General features: G+C 41.7%; 1 protein-coding gene across 3 annotated transcripts in view; it reads right to left on the reverse strand.

The window, feature by feature from the left end:
• Positions 1 to 23,563, reverse strand: part of lrp4 (low density lipoprotein receptor-related protein 4) — a 141,869-nt gene that overhangs the window by 88,314 nt on the left and 29,992 nt on the right. For all 3 annotated transcript variants that reach the window (XM_023279729.3, XM_023279728.3, XM_023279730.3), the window contains exon 2: positions 1,085 to 1,231. In XM_023279729.3, coding sequence (XP_023135497.2) covers positions 1,085 to 1,231 — 147 coding nt within the window. The remainder of the gene's footprint in view (positions 1 to 1,084; positions 1,232 to 23,563) is intronic.

Genomic DNA, 23,563 nt, shown 5'->3' on the forward strand with positions numbered 1-23,563 from the left:
TTTAACAGCAGAGGAGCTCAATTACTTGGGTTTGAGGGAAAAAGTGTTGATATTAGTCAAGTGAAATAAAAACTAGAATTACGACCTTGTGGACACATATACTGTCTATCATTTTATCCTATCAGACATTCGTGTGAAATGTCATCATAATTTGAGTATAAATTCTTGAATTGTAGCCCAAAAACATGTTTTTTTTCTTGAGGTCACAGTGACCTTTGACTACCACATTTGAAAGAGATCATCCTCGAATGTAAGTGAATTCCCTCCAGGTGTTCCTAATCTATTGTATTCAGAAGAATGGGATGGACAAGAGGTCACCTCCAACCCACATGAATCAAAGCTCACTAATGACTCCAGGTGTGGATGAAAAGGGATCTCAGGAGAGCAGCAACACTGACCCCACTAGAGATAGTTGTTCCACTGTAACATAAATGGCTCTATCTGATCTATCTGACTCTAAAGGAAAGTCTCTCAACCTTAAGATGCAGGTGACCTTTGACCACCAATATCTAATCAATTAATCCTTGAATCTCAGTGAACATTTGTGCCACATTAGAAGGAGACCTTCAAATTGTAAGTAGCCTTTAATTAAAAGCTGATAGATCATCTGGTCTTCTAACCAAGTGGTCTTCATCCTTTTTTTTGCACCATAGACCAGTTTAAAGCAAAACCTAAATGAATAAAATTACTTTTTATTGCTAAATATGTGTTTACTTTTACTTACTTCTCTCTCAGCCTCTCAATCTTTTCAAAGAAGATCTCCAGAGACTTTAGTTTTTTCTTAATTTTAGTAGATTGATGGCTTCATTTCACTTCCGGGCATGAAAACTGACAGAGTCAAGTGCAGGAAACAAAGAAAGATGGAAGTGATGGGAAGACGATCTGGTCGTTTTTCAAAATATGACATCGTGCAGACTCTGCAGAAACTAAAATTTAAAAAAAAATGTTTTTATTCTTTCTATGCTGCCTGGTACCAAATGACCCACGGCCAGGTTGTGGTCTGCGGACCAGTGGTTGGGGTTCGAACCACTTGAGACAAATCAGCAAATCAAATTAAGAAGGAGCAAATAAAAGCAGGACTTACTGCATCCGTCCTCGTCGCTGTGGTCCCCGCAGTCGTTGTCTCCGTCACACTGCCACTGGGCCGGGATGCAGGTACACTCCCCGAACGCACTGACCGCACATGTGAAGTGGTTCTTCCCACACGAACACTCAGCGCTGCCCTGGACTCCTGCACACACAGAGGACGACAGGGTTGGAAATGATCAGGCACGCTCAGGTTAAACTGGCTGCTTGGAATTCATATGAGCACACAGAGATTCTGACAGTTGTGTGTAACCAGCTCATTTTGCCATCATTTATTCATCACGAGTTTCAGTTCAAAAATAAACACAACGTGCTCACTGGGACAAACAACAACTGCAACATTTTATATTTTCAGGAACAAGTTTTCATGAATCCACATTTGTGTTGAAACAGCGACTTTAACCCCTGGATTTGACCTCTTGTTTTGGTTTTTACTGTAAAATGTGTTCACCCGCTTTAACTGCTCTCTGTTACCATTTTAGTACATCGGGCAAAAGCTTTAGAGAACTTCAGCCAAGCACTGAAAAATCAGGTTAGTGCAGTTTAATGTGATTTTCTGTTTGATTAAGTTTACTACACCAAGTCATTTCAACAGATAAAAAATAACCTTGTTTCTGAATTGCAACCGAAATCTCAAATTGGGACTTGAGACGGAAATTAGCGATATGGCTACAATCTATCGTATTTACATGAAAATGTACATCGATATGAATTGTCCCATTTTAAAAATAAATGAATAAATGAAAATGAAATGAAATGAAACTTCTGTCCACTCATTCAACCCTTAGAACATGGGTTTGAAAGCCTTGCTATCTTTCAAAAAACTGCCAAAATTACACCATCAGAGCCAGAAACTGTAGAAACCAGAGGGATTTATTGGATTTTAAAATGTCTAATAGTCCGTAAACTACTCATCTGTGAAACTCAGAAAATTTTACCAAATTTAAGCTTAAAATTGATTGAAATTATTTTATTCTACTTTATATTTACACACCAAAAATAAATAGTTTGCTTATTTTGTATAAATAAATACATTTTAAAAAGACTTTTCGGCTGAACTGCAGGCTGTGCTTATGCAGAGTAAATAGGAGAAAGTATGGAAAAAAAAATATTAAAATGCAAGTAATCAAGCATTTGCAGGTTTGTGCACATTTCTGGTTTGTTTGATATTTTTTGTATATTTTTTTCCCCTTTTTATGATTTATGGCATTCTAACTGCCCTAAAGACTTTTCTGTGTTCCCTCGCATTTCTAGCCATGCTTGTTCTGTTTCCATAGAGGTGCAGGAACTTATATTGCAGCAAAAAATTTGCCCACAGCGAGTGAAAATGCGACAGGAGCAAAAAAAAAAACCTTTAAGGTTCAGAGGGTTTAAAGCAGCACAGCTCATATAAATAGATGCTCCCCAGTTATAGATGCTGCAAATCATCTCAAGCTCATTGTAAAAGGTTAGGAACTTCAAGACAAATCCAAAAAGCTGCTGCTGTTTATTCCATTAATCAATATCAAATGATAACTCATTGCTAACTGTTGTTCTAATTAGCAATTAATCCATCGTTTTAAGAATATAAGGCCCAAAATGTGATGGTTCCATGTTCTCAAATTTGAGAATCTGCTGTTTTCTTAGGGGGTCAGACAAACGAGACATTCAGTAAAGTCATTTTGTGCATAGTCAATTGCATTTTCCCTGTTTTATTATGTTTTATAAACCAGACTATAAGTCACTCAGAACAGGCAGATTAATTGTGGAGATGATTTTGGTGCTCTGAAAATGCCAGCTTTGGAAAACATTTATTCTTTAGTCTTTTCTTCTTAAATCGCTTTGATGGAGGATAAAGTAAAATAAGCTGAGCGGTTCCTCTCAGATCGAGTCATTAAGGGCGAGTCGTTCAGGTCCCTCAACTACGAAATGACAGAGCAATTAAACTTTTCTTTTCAAAGCTGTGTTTTAGAAAGTTGAGACCGTGTCCTTTCAACACACAAGCTTTACTTAAATATCCCAGCTGAGTTTGATTTGGTTATCACGCCGGGGTGTAATTCTGGGTCAAAACTTCGCTTTGAAATCTCCAGTCGGAGTAAAGCCTCAACTGTCAAGTCTTAAATTCTCATTTTTGTGACTTCAACCTGACTCTGGGCCAAGTTTGGAGTCTTTTAGCTCCGCCGTGACAGAATCATAACTTCTGCCAAACGTACAGCAGCTGACATGTTTAACAGAGACGAGGTTTCTATGAACATACGTGTGCAAAGTTGTTAAACTTGAGCTGTTTCGGCACCTCAGAGAGAGGAGGAGTGTTTGTGTGTGTGTGTGTGTGTGTGTGTGTGTGTGTGTGTGTGTGTGTGTGTGTGTGTGTGTGTGTGTGTGTGTGTGTGTGTGTGTGGTAACGTCATGTGATGTTTCCGTCTGATAAGATTCTTGCCGATAAGTAGCGTCTTTGAAAAGAAACGATGAGTGATTTATCTGGTGGATTTTCCCATAAAGGATCTTCCTCGACCTCAGAAAAACCTGACAGTGACAAATAACGGCCCTGTTGGACTGTACTGAGTATTGACTAATGAAGTAATTAATGAGTTTTGTGTGTTTAATATGGATAATTTAGTCAATCTAACTGTCTGACAGAGTCGTCCCTCAAAGTATGGATGCATCTTAAGCAAAATCATTGAAAAAAAAAGTCGCTGAGATGTGATCTTTTTGTTTGGATGTGTAATTTTAAATGCTAGAGCTGTGAAAATTAGGACTGGAACAGATCAATTAAATAAACAGTTAAGGGTTAAGTCTGAGTTAAAAGGTGCTCTATAAGTGTGGATAATTTACTGTTTATGTAAATTTTTAAGTTTTGCATGCCGTACGAGATTTAGAAGTGATTTGGATTTTGTTTTAAAGAGCTGATTCCTTCTCTTGAACATCTTTTTGTACCCCCGGTGGTAAAATGTGGTTATCTAATCACCACCACACGTGTTACCAGAATGGGGTATCTGTTTAACACACCAGCACGTTTCTCCTACAGTCTGACTGTAAATCTTGAAGCAGGCCCGAGGGCTGATATGTCATCAGAATGAAAGAAAAATATAAGTAAAGCCGGAGTGTGGGAGACTTTTTCCTACTCTCAAGTCTGCTGCCAGCGTCAGCAACCATTCTCCTGCATTATTTCTTTATTATACATCCACTGTTTGTTTGTTTTCTTACTAGATTTAGTTCTAATTTTTGTTATTTTTCTTAGAACAAAGCTTTACACTCTGAATGCCAAACAGTTTATGGGCATTTTCTGCTCCTGTCATGTATTTTTTACTCAGTTTGCACTAAAATATAAAGTCGTGCATCTCTATGGAAACAGCATAACCATGACTAGAGAAAGAAAGAACTCCAACATAATTATTTGATTACTTATTTTACTAATACTTTGAAACGTGGAGTCAACATGCGCAACATTTTTCCAACACTGGAACTAACTCGACATACTATAGATTTTCTACTGCTTACACTTTTACCTTGTTTCCACAGCATCTCTCCTCTGTGTGTACACAGCCTGCAGTTCAACCCACTTTAATTATTTATAATATATTTATATATTTACTATGCGACTGTCATGATTGGCCACTTTGTTTTGTCAAGGAAGGCAGATTTTTTTGCTTTTTAGAAATTCTTTTTTTAAAAATTTCTTACATTTTTAAATGAGACTAATAGAATAAAATTATTTTGATGAAATATTATGATTTTAAGAGTAGATTTGTTTGTTCAGTTTATTCAAAAAGCTCTTGAATTTTTGTCACTAACTCTTGGTCATAGCTGAGTTACTAATGGCTTCTCAGACACAAAGAGAAGCACGGAAATTTTTGTTATTTTACAAAATCTGGTTAGAGCAACTGCTCTATTTTTGGTGAATGGTTAATGAGGCATGTAAAATGAAGTAATTTAAATTAAATATCACGATTATAAGCTCAGATTCGGTGCAGTTTCAGTTCAAGGATTGTCGGAAAGTTCAAAATCTGACAGTTGTCTTGGTTTTTACAGTTTCTGTCTGATAAATGGTGTCATTTTGGCAATTTAAAAAAAAAAAAAAAAACACACTTTCCAAACTAATCGATAGGTTTTACATTCCAGGGGATTAAAGCAAACTTCTGTAAAAATCGCTAACCTGAACTAAAACTTCCAAATAGCAAGAGAATTCCTTCAAACAGCAAAACTTTTTGGCAAAGAGGACAAAAATGAATTTCTAATCTTTAGTCTCTTTCTGCTGCAGTTAAACTTTATTTAAACAAATACTATTACATATGTCAAGAGTGCTTACTGTCCTTTCAATACGTGCACATCTGCGCACACACAAACAACCGGTGTCCCAAAATACAGTCACAAACAAACACACACACCAAGACATTCACACAGTCCAGACGCTCACGTTGCTGTGATTTGTGACCGCAGCAGAAAATGAAAAACACCACATCTTTGGACGCATCACAGCAGAGCATGACCAGGACAGGAAATAAATAAAGGTTTCCCGTTTTGCTCTCACTTTGAAGCTCATTAATGACCATCTGTGTGTATCTGTGTGTGTGTGTTTTTGCTGAAACTGGCCTGCCGCAACAAACCCAAACTTTCTTGGAGCGCGCATGAGTGTGTGTGTGTGTGTGTGTGTGTGTGTGTGTGTGTGTGTGTGTGTGTGTGTGTGTGTGTGTGTGTGTGGTTCCTGGCCTCCTCACAAAGGCATCAGTCAACCCAGGAGGGCCTGGCAGAGAGAGCTCAGTAACCTTCAGATCCCTCCCACAGCACTAAATTAATGGCCTCTTTCTTTTCATTTCCCTCTCTCCCTCTCTTTCTCCTCGCTCTTGTCTTTCCACCATCCCCTCTTCACACTTCCCCCTCTTCTCTCAGCTGCATCTCTTTCTTTCCTCCTCCACCTCTTTCTTTTCCTCACTTCCAGAACTGAGCGGGAGGAAAACGAGGATGGCGTCATCCGAGTCTTCCTGTCTTTAACGTTGTCTTTTTAATTTTTTTTTTTTGCGCGGTCTGTAATTCGTACGGACCCCAGAGGCGTGTTGTCCATCCTACCATCATACTACCTGCCTGTTAGACACAATAAGACTGATTCTTGGAGATAGTTTATACCTCAGTGTTGCAAGCTGCGACGGATTCGTAACCTTAAGCACATGTGTGTGTTTTATTCAGATCGCCAATGCGGGTTTTGCACCGAGCTAAATTAGAATCTGTGAGCTGGAGCAGAAGTCTTGTCAACATGAAGCCACATCACAGGCCGTGCATTTGTCAAACATGCTTTAAAAAGCAGAGGTCACTGGCTGCGACCAGAGCCAAAGAAACTTACAGAGTTTAGCAGGAAGCCATCAACCGCGCCGCGCTGCAGAAATGATTTTATGAAACCAATCTGCAGAGTTGAAAGCATTTTTTCAAGAGGCACAGTAACATGATCGGTGTTTTAACATTCAAGGGTTAAAGTGGATGAAAAAAAGCAGCCAGAAAGCAAAAACACGCTTTAGACTTTGAGCATTTTCACAGAGGAATAACAAAGAAGGAAGCACTTGTTCCTCAGTAATGCAGTGGAGTTAGGGTTATTGTCATACCAGTGCCAATAGTAAATTGTTTGTCGTACCACTGAATAGGCAAACCAGCTACAAATTATCCTACAAATGCCCTTGAAATACTGAAAACACTTGCATTGTGTGGACCAATGTGAATGCTGTCCCACATGCACGAGGAAAAGCTTGCAGTTTCACTACAAAACCTTTTCATAAGAGCCAATAAATACTGCAAACATGAGTTCCATTTCTGTAACTCTGCCACCAAAAATAAGCCACAAAAAAACTCAGATCAAGGGCGCAAAAACAAACAAAAAACATCCACCGCTAAAGGTCAAAGCACGCTAAAATATTAGCTTAAGAAACGAATGTGTGTCAGAAGCAACAGACAGACGAAAGCTGAGAGCGTGAACCCAGTCAGGAAGCAAAGAGAGAATCATCATCACTCACTGAATTGTTATGTAAGGCTGCAGACAAAAAAACCCTCACAAACACGATGCAGCAGCCAGGCCTGGCAGCCCGGCGCTTTCAAGAGCGCCAGCATGACAAGCCGATGCATCACACAGATAGCAGATCACATGCTGGCCTGTTTTCTAGACACACTGGATCGCTTAGAGCTGGAAGCACAAGTTAAGCAACAATACATCCTTGTATTAATTCGTGTGGAGCAGGTAGAGTAGAGTCTGCTGAGCTGATAGTTGATCTTATGTCAGATTTCGGTTAACTGACAGCAAACTACAACAGAATTAACTTTTCTGAACTTAGCTTTGATGTTACCATGAAAGCCTTCCAACAAAGAGAAGTCTGTTAGTTTGTGCATATTGTGAATGTACCACAGGAACAGTCTGTGCTTTGGTGAGTGTTAGAATTAATCAAGAAAAGACGTTGGTCGAAATCTAAAAATGGCAGATTTTAAACCACGAATTTGTCTGTAGATCAGTTTGACATTTACTTATCAAAATCACACCATTTATCACAGCAAGAAATTGTAAAAACAGGAAAATTTGGTGCATTTTCTACTTTCCGAGGATCCATTAAATAATCGTGTGACTTTTGTTTTTGTCAAAAAAAAAAAACTAGGCTTAAAATCACATTTTTCCTTCAAAATATCTTTATTCTATGTGTCGTAATTAAAAATGTGGCAAAAATAAACTGTCTGCAGTTACAAGAATCTCTTAAAACCAAAAAAAATCTATGCTCCTCTGCACAACTAAGGAGTAAACAATTACTTAGCTGTTGCCAACATTCAAATAGCAAAAATTCACAGGCTTTTTGACTGAACTGGGTTGAACTGCAGGCTGCGTAGTAGGAGAAAAGTATGGAAACTAAATTAAAATGTTTGTAAAGCTACCATTTTTCCAGTTTTTCCTGTGGGCAGTTGAAAAAATGCTGTACTTGTTGATGCCACGCTTATTTATTTGTTTTGTAAAATGTATGCTCCAAGAAATTCAATCTTTATTTTACTTTAAATGATTTATGCCATTATAACTTTTATATACTGCACAAAAAAGATTTCTGAGTTCTCTCTCCTTTGACTAACACTTGCTCTGTTTTCATAAAGGTGCCAGACTACAGTTCAGTGAAAAATGAGCCCACAGTGAGTAAAAATAATGACAGGAGCAAAAACAAAATACCAAAAAGCTGTCTGGGCTTCAGGTTGTTAATATACAGAATTAAAATTTGTCCCTGCAGGCGTGTTGCTGCTTTAAGTGTCACTGCTTCAGAAACAAAATATATCTAGATTCAGATGATGACTGTAAAAAAAAAATCTGAAAACAGGTGATAAAAACGTGCAGAAGCTGTGGAGCTGCTGAAGCTTTCATCCTCAAGTTTATCTCCCTTCACCGTATGCCTCAGTAAGTGCCAGAAACCCAACTCGAGATAAAACTAGCAGAGGGACATCTAGACATCATCTCACTCGCTGAGCAACAAGCTTTCAAGTTTGTTTGTAGATCACGTAGGCTGAGGATGGATTTTTTTTTGGGATTTTCGTGCTCAAATCAATACATACCACCACTTCAAAAAGCAGAAACGAGCTGGGTGATCAATAGAGCTCGTACCGCTCAGAAAGGTCCGTCCAATAACAGGTGATGTAGGTGTTGAGGCTGATCTTCAGGACAGCAGAGAGGCAGACGAACAGAACTTCACCTGCTGCTGAGTGTGAGTCACAAAGAACCTCCAGCACAGCAAAAGAAAACAAAGACCACCAAAGATCCTCCACTGCTGGTTACTATGGCCTGAAACTGTCTAAACAGGCCTGGTGTGGAACAAGACAGGTGGTCCCCCCGAAAGGTAAACACCGAGATGATCCCACAAACCCACTCCTGACACCACGCCTAAACCCGACCGGCCGCCGCGATCCTGCGTCTCACCGACCAAACCGAGCCGGAAGCCGCCACGGCGCGGGCGTCTCAGATCTAACCAGGTGGTATCCCACCTCTTATTTCCCCCTTGTTTCACAATTTGCTGTTATTAAATAGTTAAATGACGAGTGCGAGGAGAGAGCCGAGGGGCCAAAACACACAAAGGGCCTGAGAGCGGGTGGCCACGCGCTTTGAACGACGTCAAAAGGCTGCCAGCTAATTAGGCGTGGACCTCCCTGGAGACTACCTGGAGGGTCGGAGCTGCATCTTTCTTACAGGGCGCGAGCTATAAAAAGTGATAAGCGGGGAGATTCGGGGGCTGACAATGCGAAGGGGAGCGTGGAAGGAATGAAGTGGAGCCTTTTGTGCCGTCTTCCTGCTGCCGGTGTCGAGCTGTAAAAAGCTTCGGGGAGAGACAGCTGCGGCTCAGCGTGTCGGCAACTGTTCAGCCCGAACTGTCCCAAACCAGCTGCATTCAGCTGCGCCGCATTGCGTCGCGCAGCGCTGCACAACCACAATGGACACAACCGGCGTCCCACCTCGCTGTCGGGCAACAGTGTTAAGCGTTCGTCACTTCTCGCCGCGTGAGGCTGCTGACAGAACGAGACGCCCGACCGCTCATGCACGCGAGAAGGCCGCTCACCTGTAATAACTGTCATTCACGGCCAACAAGAGAGGTGCAACAGTGGTCTGGCTTTCTGGAGGCTTTCTCTTGGCCCAAATATTACACAGACATGCTGGAGGATTTTTAAAATGGTCAAAAAATAGCTTCAATCTCATGACTAAGTTGACATTTCAGGACACTGTATTTTTTCAGCAGAGAGTCTGTTTAACTTCGGCAATAAAGATGTCAGAAAACTTTTTCCAGTCTTTGAATTTAGCTTAGCAAAACAGAGCAGAAAGCCCTTAAAGGTTAAACTTGGCTTCCAGGACACTTGAGGTGTAATTCACTCAAGTAGATACATTATAGAGGGACAAAAGATGATTTTCCGTAATGCCGCGCTATTTAACACATTTTTGTCTTTTTATGTCCTACGCTTGTGTTAATAAAGTGTAGATGGAAACTTTTTGGATTAGAATTCAACATAAACTAGCAATATAAGACTTGAGCTGTAACAATTAATCGATTAGTTGTCAATTATTAAACTAATTCCCAACTATTTTGATGATTGATTAATTAAACTTGACTAAAGTTTTTCGGGAAAAGTCAAAATCCTCTTATTCTAGCTTCTTAAATTTAAAAGGTTTCCTGGTTTCTTTCCTCCTCGATGACCGGAAACTAAAATAAATTGAGTTGTGGGCAAAACTAGACATCTGAGGATGTGAATTTGGGCTATGGAAACCACTGGTTGACTTTTTTCTCCATTTTCTGACATTTAATGGGCAAAACAGCTAATCGAGAATATCATAGTGAGGTCATCTTCAATGGAAAACAGTCGTAAGTTGTAGCCTAGGTCAGATCAAATGCTAAAAACTTATTTTTACACATGCACAGCAACCAATCATTGGCTTAAAAGTTGTTCTAATTTTGAGTTTACCTCATCTTACAAGGGTTAAATATGCAATATGAGTGTGAGAGTAAAGAAGACAAGGTGTGAGACATGGTGAAGAACTGCAGGCACCGAATTTACACGTCTCCCAGGTGCTAATTATTAAACTAATGCAACTCTCCACTGTTATTTAAAAAGCTGTAGATAGATCTGTGACTCTTCATTATCATTGAAAACAAATATCTGCTGCTGGAGTGAAAGTGATTTGTTCACCAGACATTCCTGAGATAGAAAAAGTCCAAGAGCACTTCAATATATTCATACATTAAGCCATCATCAAGCCATTTTTAGCTGTATTTCTGTTCGCTTGATGGATATAAACCTAATATTTACTCTCCTTTCAGCTCTGTTTTAGTGCCATATTAAGCTGCTAAATTCTCCCTTTTATTCACTGACTTGTCATCATCTGTTTAATATTTTTATTCCTGGACAGGTAGCGTAAAGCGCCTCAGAAAAACAGCCCAGCGCTGCTGTTGAAAACAAGACTGATGAGCGCGATGAGACTCCACCACACATTAAACCTTCCATAAAACCAAAACAATGAACTTAAGGAGGTTAAAACACTCCATGAAGAGTTGCTTTTCATTCTCAATGGATTTCTTCCCGTTCGCATTCATTGTTATATAAAGATATTGATTGGTGGCGCTTTAGTGGTTATACGCTCCATTTCCCAGGCTCGTGTTTCCTTTTTTGTATCTGGATTTTTCCCTATTACAACATATGGAAGCCGTAAAGCTGCTTCCAGGAACTCAAAGAACACATTCACTGAATTCCCTGTGGTTATGATGGGTCTGGGTTACGCTGACTTAGCTTCAAGATGCCAAAAAGCTCATCATCCTTCTGCCTGTAACCCCCCCTTCCTCTCTCCCTTCGGCTCATCTCCACCTACTAATTTGCCCACTGTAGGTCAGGCCGCCCTGATGCGGCGAGCCGGTAACCACAGCAGCACATGTTGCTCCCTGCTGGGAAAAAAAAATACAAGTGTGCAGGATCAACATGCATGAGCAGACGCACACGGGCGCAAATTCTTAAAATGTTCAAAATATCCGGTAAGTAAACAAAAAGTACCCGACAAACAAGTTTGGAGAGGACGCCAACTCTTCAAAGCATTGCTAAAAATCTTCCTGGACAGCCCCGTCATCACAAGCTCATCCTCCCGGTTTGCTCAGTCGCACACAAAACACACACACACATACACACACACACACACACACACACACACACGGGAGTGTCTGAAATGTGAAGCAGTTGGTCCAGCAGCGGGGTTCTTTTCACGCCTGCTCATCTCAGACTTTCATTAAAAATCCAGTCTTATCACACCGAAGCACTCAATCACTTTCTTATAACGTAACTCAGCAAGAGGACCTGTGTGTGCAAATGTGTGTGTGTGTGTGTGTTGTTGGCTTGCCTCTTACTCCATTCCATGTTACAAACTGACCCTTATTCCTTGCATGTTGTGTGGCTCAAGCAACTAAAGTACAACCAGCCAAGTTCCCGCCTATTAACCAAGTGTGACCGAGGAGCATGTGGGAGGATACTGTCCTTTATGTGCTTGAAATGAGCCAAAACAACATAATTACACGCACAGTGATATATTATCATGTCACTGCTACACACACACACACACACACACACACACACACACACACACACACACACACACACACACACACACACACACACACACACACACACACACACACACACACACACACACACACACACACACACACACACACACACACACACACACACAGTGTCATCCACGGCCAGCCTGCATCTCTCTGAAGTCACTTCAAAGATAAGACTGACTTGGCCGGGGATGAGTGGATGGCTGCTGGATGGGCATGTGGGTTGGCAACATGGGAGTAAAAAGAAGAAAAAAAAAAGAAAAAAACATCCAGACATGTTGGTCTGAAAGGGTTAAGGAGGGAGAGGGGTGAGCGTGTGGCACTACGCTTCATTTTCCACCACTGTCAGCCCTTTGTGATGACTCTGGCTGCCGCTGCACTGTACTTATGTGGCTTATGTGTGTGCGTGAACATGTGTGCGCTATATACAGTACGTGAATGACAAAGGGACTCTGTTTCATGATCAAAGAGAAAACACATAAAAGATCCATCACCGCTACTTCCACGCGCTGTGTTTTCTGTGTTGGACGCAAGGTTTTAAAGCTTTAATGACCTAATGGGAAACTCGTACGACCGCGTTTCCACAAAGGCGACGCACATGTCGAAGGAACAGACGCACAAGATGCTGATAATGAAGCCGTTGCACTGGATGGCGGCCGGATTTGGAGAGGCAGATGAAGAGCTGCAGGTCTGACAGTCATAAGCCTGTGTGGGAGGACTCCCGTGGTGGTTTTATGAAAGTGTGGGTGAGAAAGCAGCAACAGCGAGGGCGAGGAGGGTGAGGAGGGCGAGGAGGGCGAGGAGACAGAGAAAGTGAAAGTTGGGTCTATTCGCTTAATAGCAGCTGAAGCAGCAGCTTGAACCGAACCACAGAGATGAAAGGGCAGAAAGGGATCGACTATGGCTGGATATCGAACATCAATACTTTGTTCTAGCACTAAACGAACATGAAGTATGAAGACAAACTTTAGCATTGTTTTGTGTTTTGTTCGCCTCTACAGATTAAACTGCAGATTCACGGCAGAATGTGAAAAATTTGGAGCATAAAGCCACACATTGGCTCTGGTATGGATAGGATTGTTAGAGTGTGTGTGTGTGTGTGTGTGTGTGTGTGTGTGTGTGTGTGTGTGTGTGTGTGTGTGTGTGTGTGTGTGTGTGTGCGCGCGCGCAGTGAAAACACAGCAGAGCTCTGAGCTCTGCCTCTGGCTGTGAACACTAGACTTGCTGGGTAATGTGCTGAGTGAGCACTTGGTGTCCAAGCTCGCTTTAATCCACAGATTGACTCTTTGGCCAACTGACCGCCCGTCACAAACACACACACCCACACCCACACACATGTACATGCACACACATACGTACATGCACAGTCTCACAACTCCCCACCGTCCACAGTTTAACCCTCAAAATCCCCCAACAGGGGCCTCCGTCAGGGATTCACAGGTCACAGCCTCGGATGAGTCCAGAGCTCAGCGCTCCTTCCTGGGAAGAGTCGATTTTACAGTTGGGAGTTTAATTTACAGTTTGTTTATGGTGACTCAGTTATCAAAATCCCAAGATCCACCTTTCAGTCTCTACATTTTCTACATAAGTGTAAGGCTTTTGCACTAATCTACTAGGTAGAAGTCCTCCTATCAGTCAATTTAACGATAAATCAAAACTATTTTGTCATTTTTTCAACCTTCATGTGGCATAAAAGATGGTAATGAATTCGCAAGCAAGAAACTTAGATAAGAATGATGAGAACAATAGAAAAAAGGCAACATCAGAGAAAACATCTGGAATTAGATTAATTAAAATCATGGTTCCTGGTCTAGACTGTACATATCTACAGTACTGTTTATTTCCCAAGTACCCTTTTTAGATATAATATAGATCTTCAGTCAGTTAGAGGTTGGTGCCTTCCAGTATTCAACAGGCTAAAGAGTTAGAGACCACTGGTTTCAGTAATTTATTGAGAAAATACCAAACATTCTTTGGCACCACTTTGACAAAACAAGCAGTCTAAGATAATACCTTGGACTATGAGAACTATTTTTCTAAATTCTCTGACATTTTCCAGTTGAAAAACAGCCATCTGATTTGCATCAAGCTGTGAAACTATAAAAAAACTTTCTTGATCAAAGTTTGTAAGTAACATCAGTCTCAACAAGACATCCACAAAATTAAAAGCTGACAGCTGAAACCCAATAAACTCTGGACACTCTGAATCAAAACTTAAACAGAACCTCGACATCAGTGCCAATATCCAGCCCTTGGAGGAACACCCATGAGCGGAGTGGTCTTGGTTTATGCAGGAAAATACATCTTCGCTAAGCCCAAACCAAAGAACTCGTCTCCACTGCAAACATCTATTGTGCGGAGGCAAATCCAAACCATGTTCTTGGCTTGTAAAAGCAGTGGACCTCACTCAGCTCAAATTAAAGCAGTTGAACCAACAGGAACGTTAACATTGCTGTTCATGAACCGGAGACTGGGTGGAATAAAATCACCAAATAAGTGACACAGAGAGGTGCAGGAAGGTTAATCGTCTGTCTACTAGAGCTTGAAAACACCTGCAATTTAAAGCAAGTCTCTTCGGCACACTGAAAGCTGGTGAAGTTGTAAATTATAGCTCTGAGTGAAAGCAACTAGCGTCTGAATCAGGTCCAGTACGGTGGAGTTTGGTCTTTACATGAGCTGCTTGTCTGGGCCAAGACGTCTAGTCTTAATCCTACGTGCAACACCTCCCAATAAATCTAAAGAAATCAGTGCAAAAGATTCATCAAACCGTACGTATGCATCACATTTTACCCATTGTGCCTCTGCAAACTTTTTTGTCATCTGTACAAACATTCATCAGAGCTTTGCGAGGCACCAAAGCCAGTGCGATCCCATTTAGAACATGCACAAGCACCGAGCTCCTGAACGGGCCTCATGGCAGCGCCTGATGCCAGATCAGTATTAGCAGCTCAATTTGGTCCATGTCTGTGAATGTGAACTCACAGTGAAGGGATAAGTGTAATAAGAGGAGATTATTCCATGCGGGTGAGCTGTAACTCACTTTATGGGCTTTGACTGGATGAGGAGAGCAGGCGCTGTGGTCCAGCTCTGCAATATCCAGTTATAAACTAACGCAGCATGAAGGGCTGCACTCCGCAGTTCTAACCTCCTCCATGTTGGCACCAGACGCTCTATGATGTTAACATTTGGGATTTGGGGCAAAAACTGGGCTTGTAAAATCCAGATCTCCCGAGTGAGAGTTTGCCAGTTTCTGTGTATTGACCTGTCTGTTTTCTACATCAGTACAACAGGCAGCCATTAAAATGAGCTGCTAACTATGAGGAGGGCTCAAACAAGCACGCACATGCAAAAAACACACTCACGTCTGAACAGTGTGCACACAGAGTCTGGCAGGCAAACAGTCTTCCCAATTACCAGTCGTACAAAACACATCTAAATACAGTCGGACTGATAATGGGATTTGAAAGCCAACGCTGATGTTGATATCTGAATAAAACTACTACAATGACATCATATGGCAGCAGAATATATATTTAAAATTTCAAAATAAAAGATGGACTCATAAATCTTCACTAGTGAATAACCCCTTTAAAACAAGTCATCTTCATTAGCTAGAAAGGCTTGTAAAGATAATCCTACAAATGCTGCATTTAAAACAAACTGAAATAAATACAAGTGATGCTTTAATTCTAAGTAGGTCATACATTTGTTGATAAAATTGTGAGTTAATTTCTATGGATTCACTGTGTCCCTTTTCCCAAATGCACATCCTGAAGTTATGAAACCTTATAAGACACCCACTCTGGTCCCTGCAGGACAACAAAACCCCGGAGCATTCCAGAGGAGGTGGGAGTGGAGAGTTTTTTAGGGCAGTGGGGGCGGAGGGATGTTAAATTGGTGACTTGGAAGGCAGAGCCTTTCCAGAAGCGAAGCGGACAACCTGTGGTTGGGGTTGAATTCTTTCCCTCTCTGGCTCCTTTTAGAAAAAGAGGAGAATACGGCAAACACAGACCCCTCCATTCAGAGTAATTTATCCCTATGGCCAGGCCTTCTTTACCGGCAGCAATAGCCCCCTTCCGGGGCTGCCCAGCAGGATGCCTGCGAGTGGCGTGTGAAACTCTCCTGTCTCCTTCAGCTCAAAAGGGAAGGATGAACAATGGCCCTCGCCAGGCGCTGGCTCTAACAATCCCTCTCTCTGCCTTACTTTCTCCGTCTCTAAAAGCAACCACAAGCTATTCCCGCAAAACCCACATTGCTCAGCAGCCGCTTCCTTCACCATAAACCATTTTCTCTTATTCATTCGTCGTTGCCTCTCCCTGCTCTCCTACCTGAAAATCTTCTCCTGGTTTCCCGTCCGTCCCTCTTGGTGACGTCTTCTCCCATCTGTCTTTTTCAGTAACAGTAAGACAAACACTCGAAGGGGAGCAGGAAGCGCCCCTCATTTTTCAGGGTTCTCAGGACCCCATTTGACCTTCTCATTGCCCCAATCATCAAAACATGGGTGACTCACCCTCCATCACCACGTCCCAACCCAACCATCCTACCATCTTTGAAAAAAAGAAAAAGCCCTGCTGGGTGTTTCCTCCCTAAAAGCGCCTTGGACCGAATTCAGAGAGCGGGTGGGTGAACAAAGCAATTATTGGTTTTGATTAACAGCATATTTGTCAGGGACGAAATTACAAGTGATTTTGATTTACTGTACCCCATGCGAGATTTCCACAACACATGGAACACAATAGTGAAAACAATGAAAATGAGTGTGGACAGTGAGACTGCTTGGTGCCATTACAATAAACTCCATAGCATGAGTCTCCCCAGGCGCAGGATGTTAGAGAGCAAGCTGGGCTTCAGCAGAACATGTGGCTCATCAGTCCATGTGGCCACTCTCCAACTGGTTCAGGCAGAGAAACAGGCAAACTACATGTCAGTCTGATCAATCAAAGACAAAAAAAAACACTGTTTCTGCTCTCCTCTGTGGGAGTCGGCAATCGGGGGGGGGTGTGGACAGTTTCCCCACAGAAGGAGCCTCAGCAACAATCTGCACAGCTCTTGCAGGAAGCCATTTTCTCCCCAGCCCTCAACCATTCACCAGTGGCTCCTACAGAGCTATTGAGCATTCACCAGGCACCTCCACATCCCCGACAAGCGCAACAAAAAGCATTTTAAAGCAACATTCCCTGCAGTTCCCACACTATTTCACCTGTCAAACGCTTACAAAACATTTGAGGAAGGCCAAATTGCCCTCAGGGGCGCTACAACACACCTCTTGCCAGCCTCGGCCCCACTAAAGATGCTGTTACTCCTCTTAAAGAAAGAACACACTATAAATCTTTCCCACCTACTATCGTGAGTAGCTATTCCAGCGCCTCGAGGCCCAGACAAGACCTTCCACCTTGACGAGCATCACCCAAAGTGGAGCCGGAAACCTGAAGAAAGCATTTCCTCACGGAGCCCAGACTCCCGGAGAAAGAAAGGGATGAGTCATCTTGGGAATGATGCTCGAGAAATCAATAGAAACCAATTGTCTGTTTGAGGAAGGAGACAATAGAAAAGGCAAAGAAAGGGCAGTGCCAGAGATCCGTTGTGTTGTCGGAAATTAGAGGCGTCTGCGGAGTCAGAACCTTGTCCGGTTGATTGATCATTTGAGTAAACTAGAAAGATGTCAGGGTCTCGCAATAGCTTCACGGAGGTCTGACAAAGAGAGTAAGAGAAGCTCCTGCAGTCAATCATTTACTCAAGTCTGCAGTTTCAATTCAGAGAAAATAAAGCTCTGCAGACTGAAGGTGTAATAATATGGTCAGGTTACAGTGGAAATCAAGCAGTGCCTGTGCAAAATATGACACTTATACCTCCTTTTGGGCATTAAATGAGAAAAAAACTCAAAATAATAATACAATTCCAGTGTCATATCTGCTCCTCAAAGCATATATTCACATGCATACATTAGAGAATGGCACTTAAGAGTCTGAGAAAAGATGGCACAGATTAGTATCACCTAATAACAGCTGTCTGACAATGAGGTGACAGAAGGTGCAACTCTGTATCCTTTTTAACGTCAGGCTTTTATCTCCCTCTTGTTTGAATTACAGGCAGTTGCTCAGTGAATCTGCAGCTCTCTAACTCATTTTGAGAACCAAAGTGAAAAACTCCCACTAAACATACTTTTTCAATTTTCCACTGAGTGTGTAGGATGGAGAGGTACAGCTTCACTTAGGCTAATTATAGACCGTCTCTAACTGGTTTTGTTGCTATGGTGCGTATAATCCATTATCTGCGTACCAAAGGATGCGAGTACATTTGCCGTCTTTAAACTGGGAAATTCTGGCGGAGGGACGGAGAAGGTGGGGGGATGAAAAATAAAATAAATACCGGGAAGTTAAACATGACAGAAAGCTTTTCACACGTCTGCAAAGTAGAAATGACAGCAGCCCACTCTGCCGCCCTAATAAACTACCCGTTTAAATAGAAGGCGCAAATATTTGCTCTGTCAGTCTGCGGGAGCTTAACGCCGCTGCAGCCTTCACATCGCGTCGGGCTGAAGATGCAGTTATGTTTCCGCCCCCCACCACCCCTCCACCAACTCTGGCTGGAGAATAATTACGCTCCAGTCTTGCAGCAACTGTTAATGGATCATCAACTGCCATAAGGAGGTGGAGGCGCAACGCTCATCAAAGTCTGATTTGTAGATGCTGCAATTATCAAATCACAATCTAATCCTATTCTCACAGTTAAATTCCCCATTCCCCATTGATCAACAATAAAAGCTAAAAACAAATCAAGAGCGTGCGTGCTTGTGTGAGTTTTTTTTGTGTTTTTTCTAGTCCCAAGTCGCCGTCTTGTTGTTTAATATCAGCCTGGGATGATGCTGTTCTATTTTAGACTTTCATAAAAGGGAAATCTGGATGTAACTCAATAAATGTTAATTTGGCCCAGGGCATTTTCAGAATATGAAGACATCAATCTTAATGCGGCCCATCTCCCTTCATCCCACCACCACATCCACCTCCCGTCAGCTCGTGACAGCAGCTTCGGCTGATCAAGTCATCACCCAAAACGGCAGCAGTATAATGAGAGGGAGAGAGGGAGGATGATGGAAACGACGAATGAAAGTATTTTAAGGTTAGTGCCACAACCTGAGTCTAGTTTTCATGGTTTTGGGGCATCATTTGTCATCGGTCTTAATGGAACTGTCCTGACCAAGTTGGTAAAAATAGAACTAACTAGGTAAGAATGTAAACAGCAATGCAATCGTAAGTATTTTATGCAAAATCCCAGTTTAGACAAAGCAATTTGTTGAAGAAAACAAAGATGAATGGTGAAAGTGTGACCCAAATCGTCCAATCAGCTCACACCTCAGATTTCCTGACTTTGTTGCAGTTATGACAACCTCGCAATCTTATCTTACATTGTGAACAATCTTATTTTTGCATAAGATCTGCTTTTCAGCGAAATCATGTAGATTAAGGGTGCTTTATGGCTAAAAATGATAAATTATATAATAAAACTTTCCATGTCAGTTGATACTAGGGATGCAAATTTTTAACAACTTTCTTAACAGTCATCAGCCTTATCAATCAGCCATCAACGTGAATTGATAATTGTTAAAGAGTACAGTGAACATTATTCCACATACTGACAGTTTTTTTTTTTGTTTTTTTTGTTTTGTTTTTTTGATTTTCAGGGCGAAAGGGACTTGGTTACATCAGCCACTGCAATAAAAATGCTGTTCTACTTGTGTCCGACTTGTCTAGAGAGCGAAAGTTCTGGCCAGAGGGCATTACCTATCAAAGAAGTCGTTGTCATGGTGCCCCTTGCTAGCTGAACCCCAGTAATGCTCGCTGTTTGCCAAAACAGAACTATCTGTAGCCCAAGCAATCACCTAATTGGGTCAGAACAGTATTAAACACCAACAACTTTCATCTAGATAAACAGCAAGATGCTCCATCTGGTGGTGCAGTCAGGTACTACAGCTGCTCTACAAAGCATTTTATTATCGGTTCATTTATTTTTAATTGTTGAAATTAGAATGCAATATTATGCAGCGATTAACCCCGCACTGATTTTCGTGCTCATCAGGATTTAGCTGGTTAGCAGCGACTTTCAAAAGAAGCATCAGAGAGGTTAAGAACTTTCATAATACAATCACAGTCACAGCAGGATGCAAAGATTTGGAATTTGGCCCTTTAGTCTTGAGTTTAGGCATTGTTTTCAGGCAGCCACATAAACGACTAATTATGCAATCACGAGTTCAACTAAATCTATGGGGAGAATTGTGATTCAGACCAAGGATCATGATTTTACCCTAAATGATCGTCATATCTTCTCAACAGATTGTCCACCTCTATGTCAACGCAGGCAGCAATTACTGAGGTGAGTACAATGTTATAATTAAGAGGGAAATGAGGTTTTAGTAACTGGATCCAGAGCACAACCCAAACTGAATTTTTCTGGCAAATTGAGCTGAAACTTCATAGTTTTAAATAAGTTCTTCTTTAAAGTAAATGCGCTGCATGAACATTTTTGATAAAGATCTCTACTATCTGATGGACAAACTAAATGCCTGAAATGTATATTTTGTATTTCTGCACTCAACCTTCTTGTTACTATTTGGCAGACATCTATGCCGATAGTGTTGAAACTGCAACATTCTTCTGACAGGTCAGGCGCTAATGAGCTCATGAAACAAAAAAGTCCAAGTTTCCATTTTCATGTAAAGAGAAATATTTTCACACAAGGTCCAGCTGCAGGATGAGAAGATGAAAGATGAAGGTCATTCTTTAGCATAATGTTGTTGACAGTGCATCAACATTGCAAGCACGGCTCGTCCGTCATCACATCTCTCATTTAGATGAAGTTGTTTTGGTCTCAGGCATAACAAACGCCGCCTCAGAGGCCGTCTGCCTTCGGACAAATGGAGTGACAGCGTAATATTTTACCGTTACGATGGCCTGAATCGCTCTCCTGACACCCACACGCCTCAATTATCTGTTCTGCTTTGAGGCGGCCTCACCTCCTATCTTACTGTCCTAAATTTGCAGCTTTCTTTATTTATGCCGCCAATCGTTTCGTTTTTGTTCCACCTTTTCCTTCCTCCCTCCTTCCAGTCTCTGTTGGCCGCCGGCTGCCGGAGCTGACTGACAGCTCTTCCCCCTGCGAGCAAGACATTAAAATCACTCCTGTCTGTTTTCAGCCAGCCTTGATTAAAAGAAAGGACCTGTCTGAGCCACTTCGGCACACACGCAACACATTTCCATGGCTATTTTTGTGGGGACATTTATTGGCATGATGCATTCCTTAGTCACAACTAGGTCACTAATCCTAACACTTACCTAAACCTCATTCCAAAACCACAACTTAACCCTAAAAACGGCCATTTGAAGGGGTGTGAGAAGCTGAAAATGTCCTCACTCCAATGGGCTAAAATTCCTAATCCACCCGCCATGCGGGCAGAGCGATATGGGCCAGACGGGAGAAAGAACGAAGAGCTGCTGCCTGAGGTCTGGCGTTAGTGTTGGGCCTGCTCAGGCCTGCCTTCCGCCTTACATGCCTGCAGGCTGCTGGCCGAGAGAACACACACAAACAGCCTCCTTGTTGCCATCAGCAAAGCGAACATGCCATAACAATGATTTGAGAAGTGGAACTGTAATAATTGTTATTGTTGGATGATGCAGCGTGTAGAGCTGCAAGGCTTGTGGAAAGTGCTAATTACTCAGAGTATGTTGCAAAATATACAGATTCAAGAATCAAGCATCATCTCACTGCCTCTCTGTGAGCTTTAAAGCCAAGAACAAATTCTGAACTGGACGTAAATCTGTTATTCACGAACGGCTGATTCCTGCAGAAACGTACTTGAAGAACATTTCCTCAAGTGTGGAAAAAAAGCCGAGACTTTTAATGATGTTTAACAAATAATCTCCTGATCCTCGTCAGACACGCTGAGGTTTCTCTGCTCTCCTCCTCTGCTGCTGTCAGCGCTCTGATGACAAACAGAGCTCCTTTTGTGTAAAAAAAGACAATGAAAATGACCTCCAGACGGGACAGAGAAATAAAACATGTAATGATTAAAAGGCCTTTTAGTAAATCATTGGCTGCATTGTGTGGTAACACCCTCTGGAGTCAACTGGGGTGGTTGTAGTGGTTCTTTTTATTTACTCATCCGGTCATTATGTGGAATAAAACTCAAGAAAACTGAAAGCATTGTAGCATTACATGCCTGATTGCCCCAAATCCCCTGTTTATTTTACCTTTACAAGGATTTGATGAGTGAAATCAGGATCAGAATCAACTAGACCCAACAGCTGAGCAGTTAAGGTTCATGCCATATGCCACAGATGTCAACAGAGGTGAGTCTCCGGTTCAAATCCCGGCTGACCCAAAAAAATGCAAATACGATCAATAATATTACTCTTGAGGCAGCATCTGTCAGCAAGTCACATTTGCATTTTGTCACAGGCTCTGTCAACACCAGATGAGCATTTTTGAACCATTTCAGGAAAAATAAAACATAAATCTGACTATTCACCAGGCATACACATGCCAGTGAGAAAAGGATGAATAACAACTTAGCAGCTTGACAGAAAGCAGAATTTAAAGCCTAAACAGCTGCTAGCACAGACAACAAGGTAAGCAACGCTTGCAAGTCATTATCTGCGTTGAATTACACACGGCTATTCAAGGCTGATGTCTTTGTTTACTTCTGGAGAAGTCACATGATGGGGGCGTGACGAATCAGGAAGGACACATGGTGAATGATAAGCAAACGTGGGCGTCTATGACCAGACTAAAAGGCAATTCAAGAGGTTTCAAACTAAAACAGGGCTTGCAGTGTTCCTGTTTTAGGGGTGGTGTGGATGCGAGGCGTGAATGTAGCAAAAGTTTGACATTTTACAACAAAAGCGTATCGGTGTGGACCCGAAAGCGGCCATCACTAGTTAGAATAATCCATGAAAATTATGCTAAAAGTGGGTCAACAACGTTATTTTAATCTGACAATTGTTTGTTTGTTTTCTAAGATGGTTGAGTTCAGTGTAATAAAAGGCTTTTCTTATGTGGTAAGTTCTACGCCATTTAATCAGCTGTTTTTAGCTCCAAGTTCAACTCGGTTCAGTGGGAAAGTTTCCAAAAAGCTTTGGAAATATTAGAGTACCACAAAAAAAAAGGTAGTTTGTACACTGTGCAAAGTTTTGATATCAAAACTAACCTAAGGGAGCTTTTCAAGATCCTTTAATCACTTAGATTTATCAAGTAATCAGTAAGATAATTAATATAGGAATCTTTTTACTGTTGTATACATTTGGTTTACATACATTAATCTCACAGCAAAACTCTTGTTTTTCGTATCCCTGAAAAAAGTACGAATGATGCCATCAGAAGATATCTATGACTAATCGCACTGACCAGAGAGGAAG

The sequence above is a fragment of the Amphiprion ocellaris genome, chromosome 1, assembly GCF_022539595.1.
Source record: "Amphiprion ocellaris isolate individual 3 ecotype Okinawa chromosome 1, ASM2253959v1, whole genome shotgun sequence".
Lineage (NCBI taxonomy): Eukaryota > Metazoa > Chordata > Actinopteri > Pomacentridae > Amphiprion > Amphiprion ocellaris.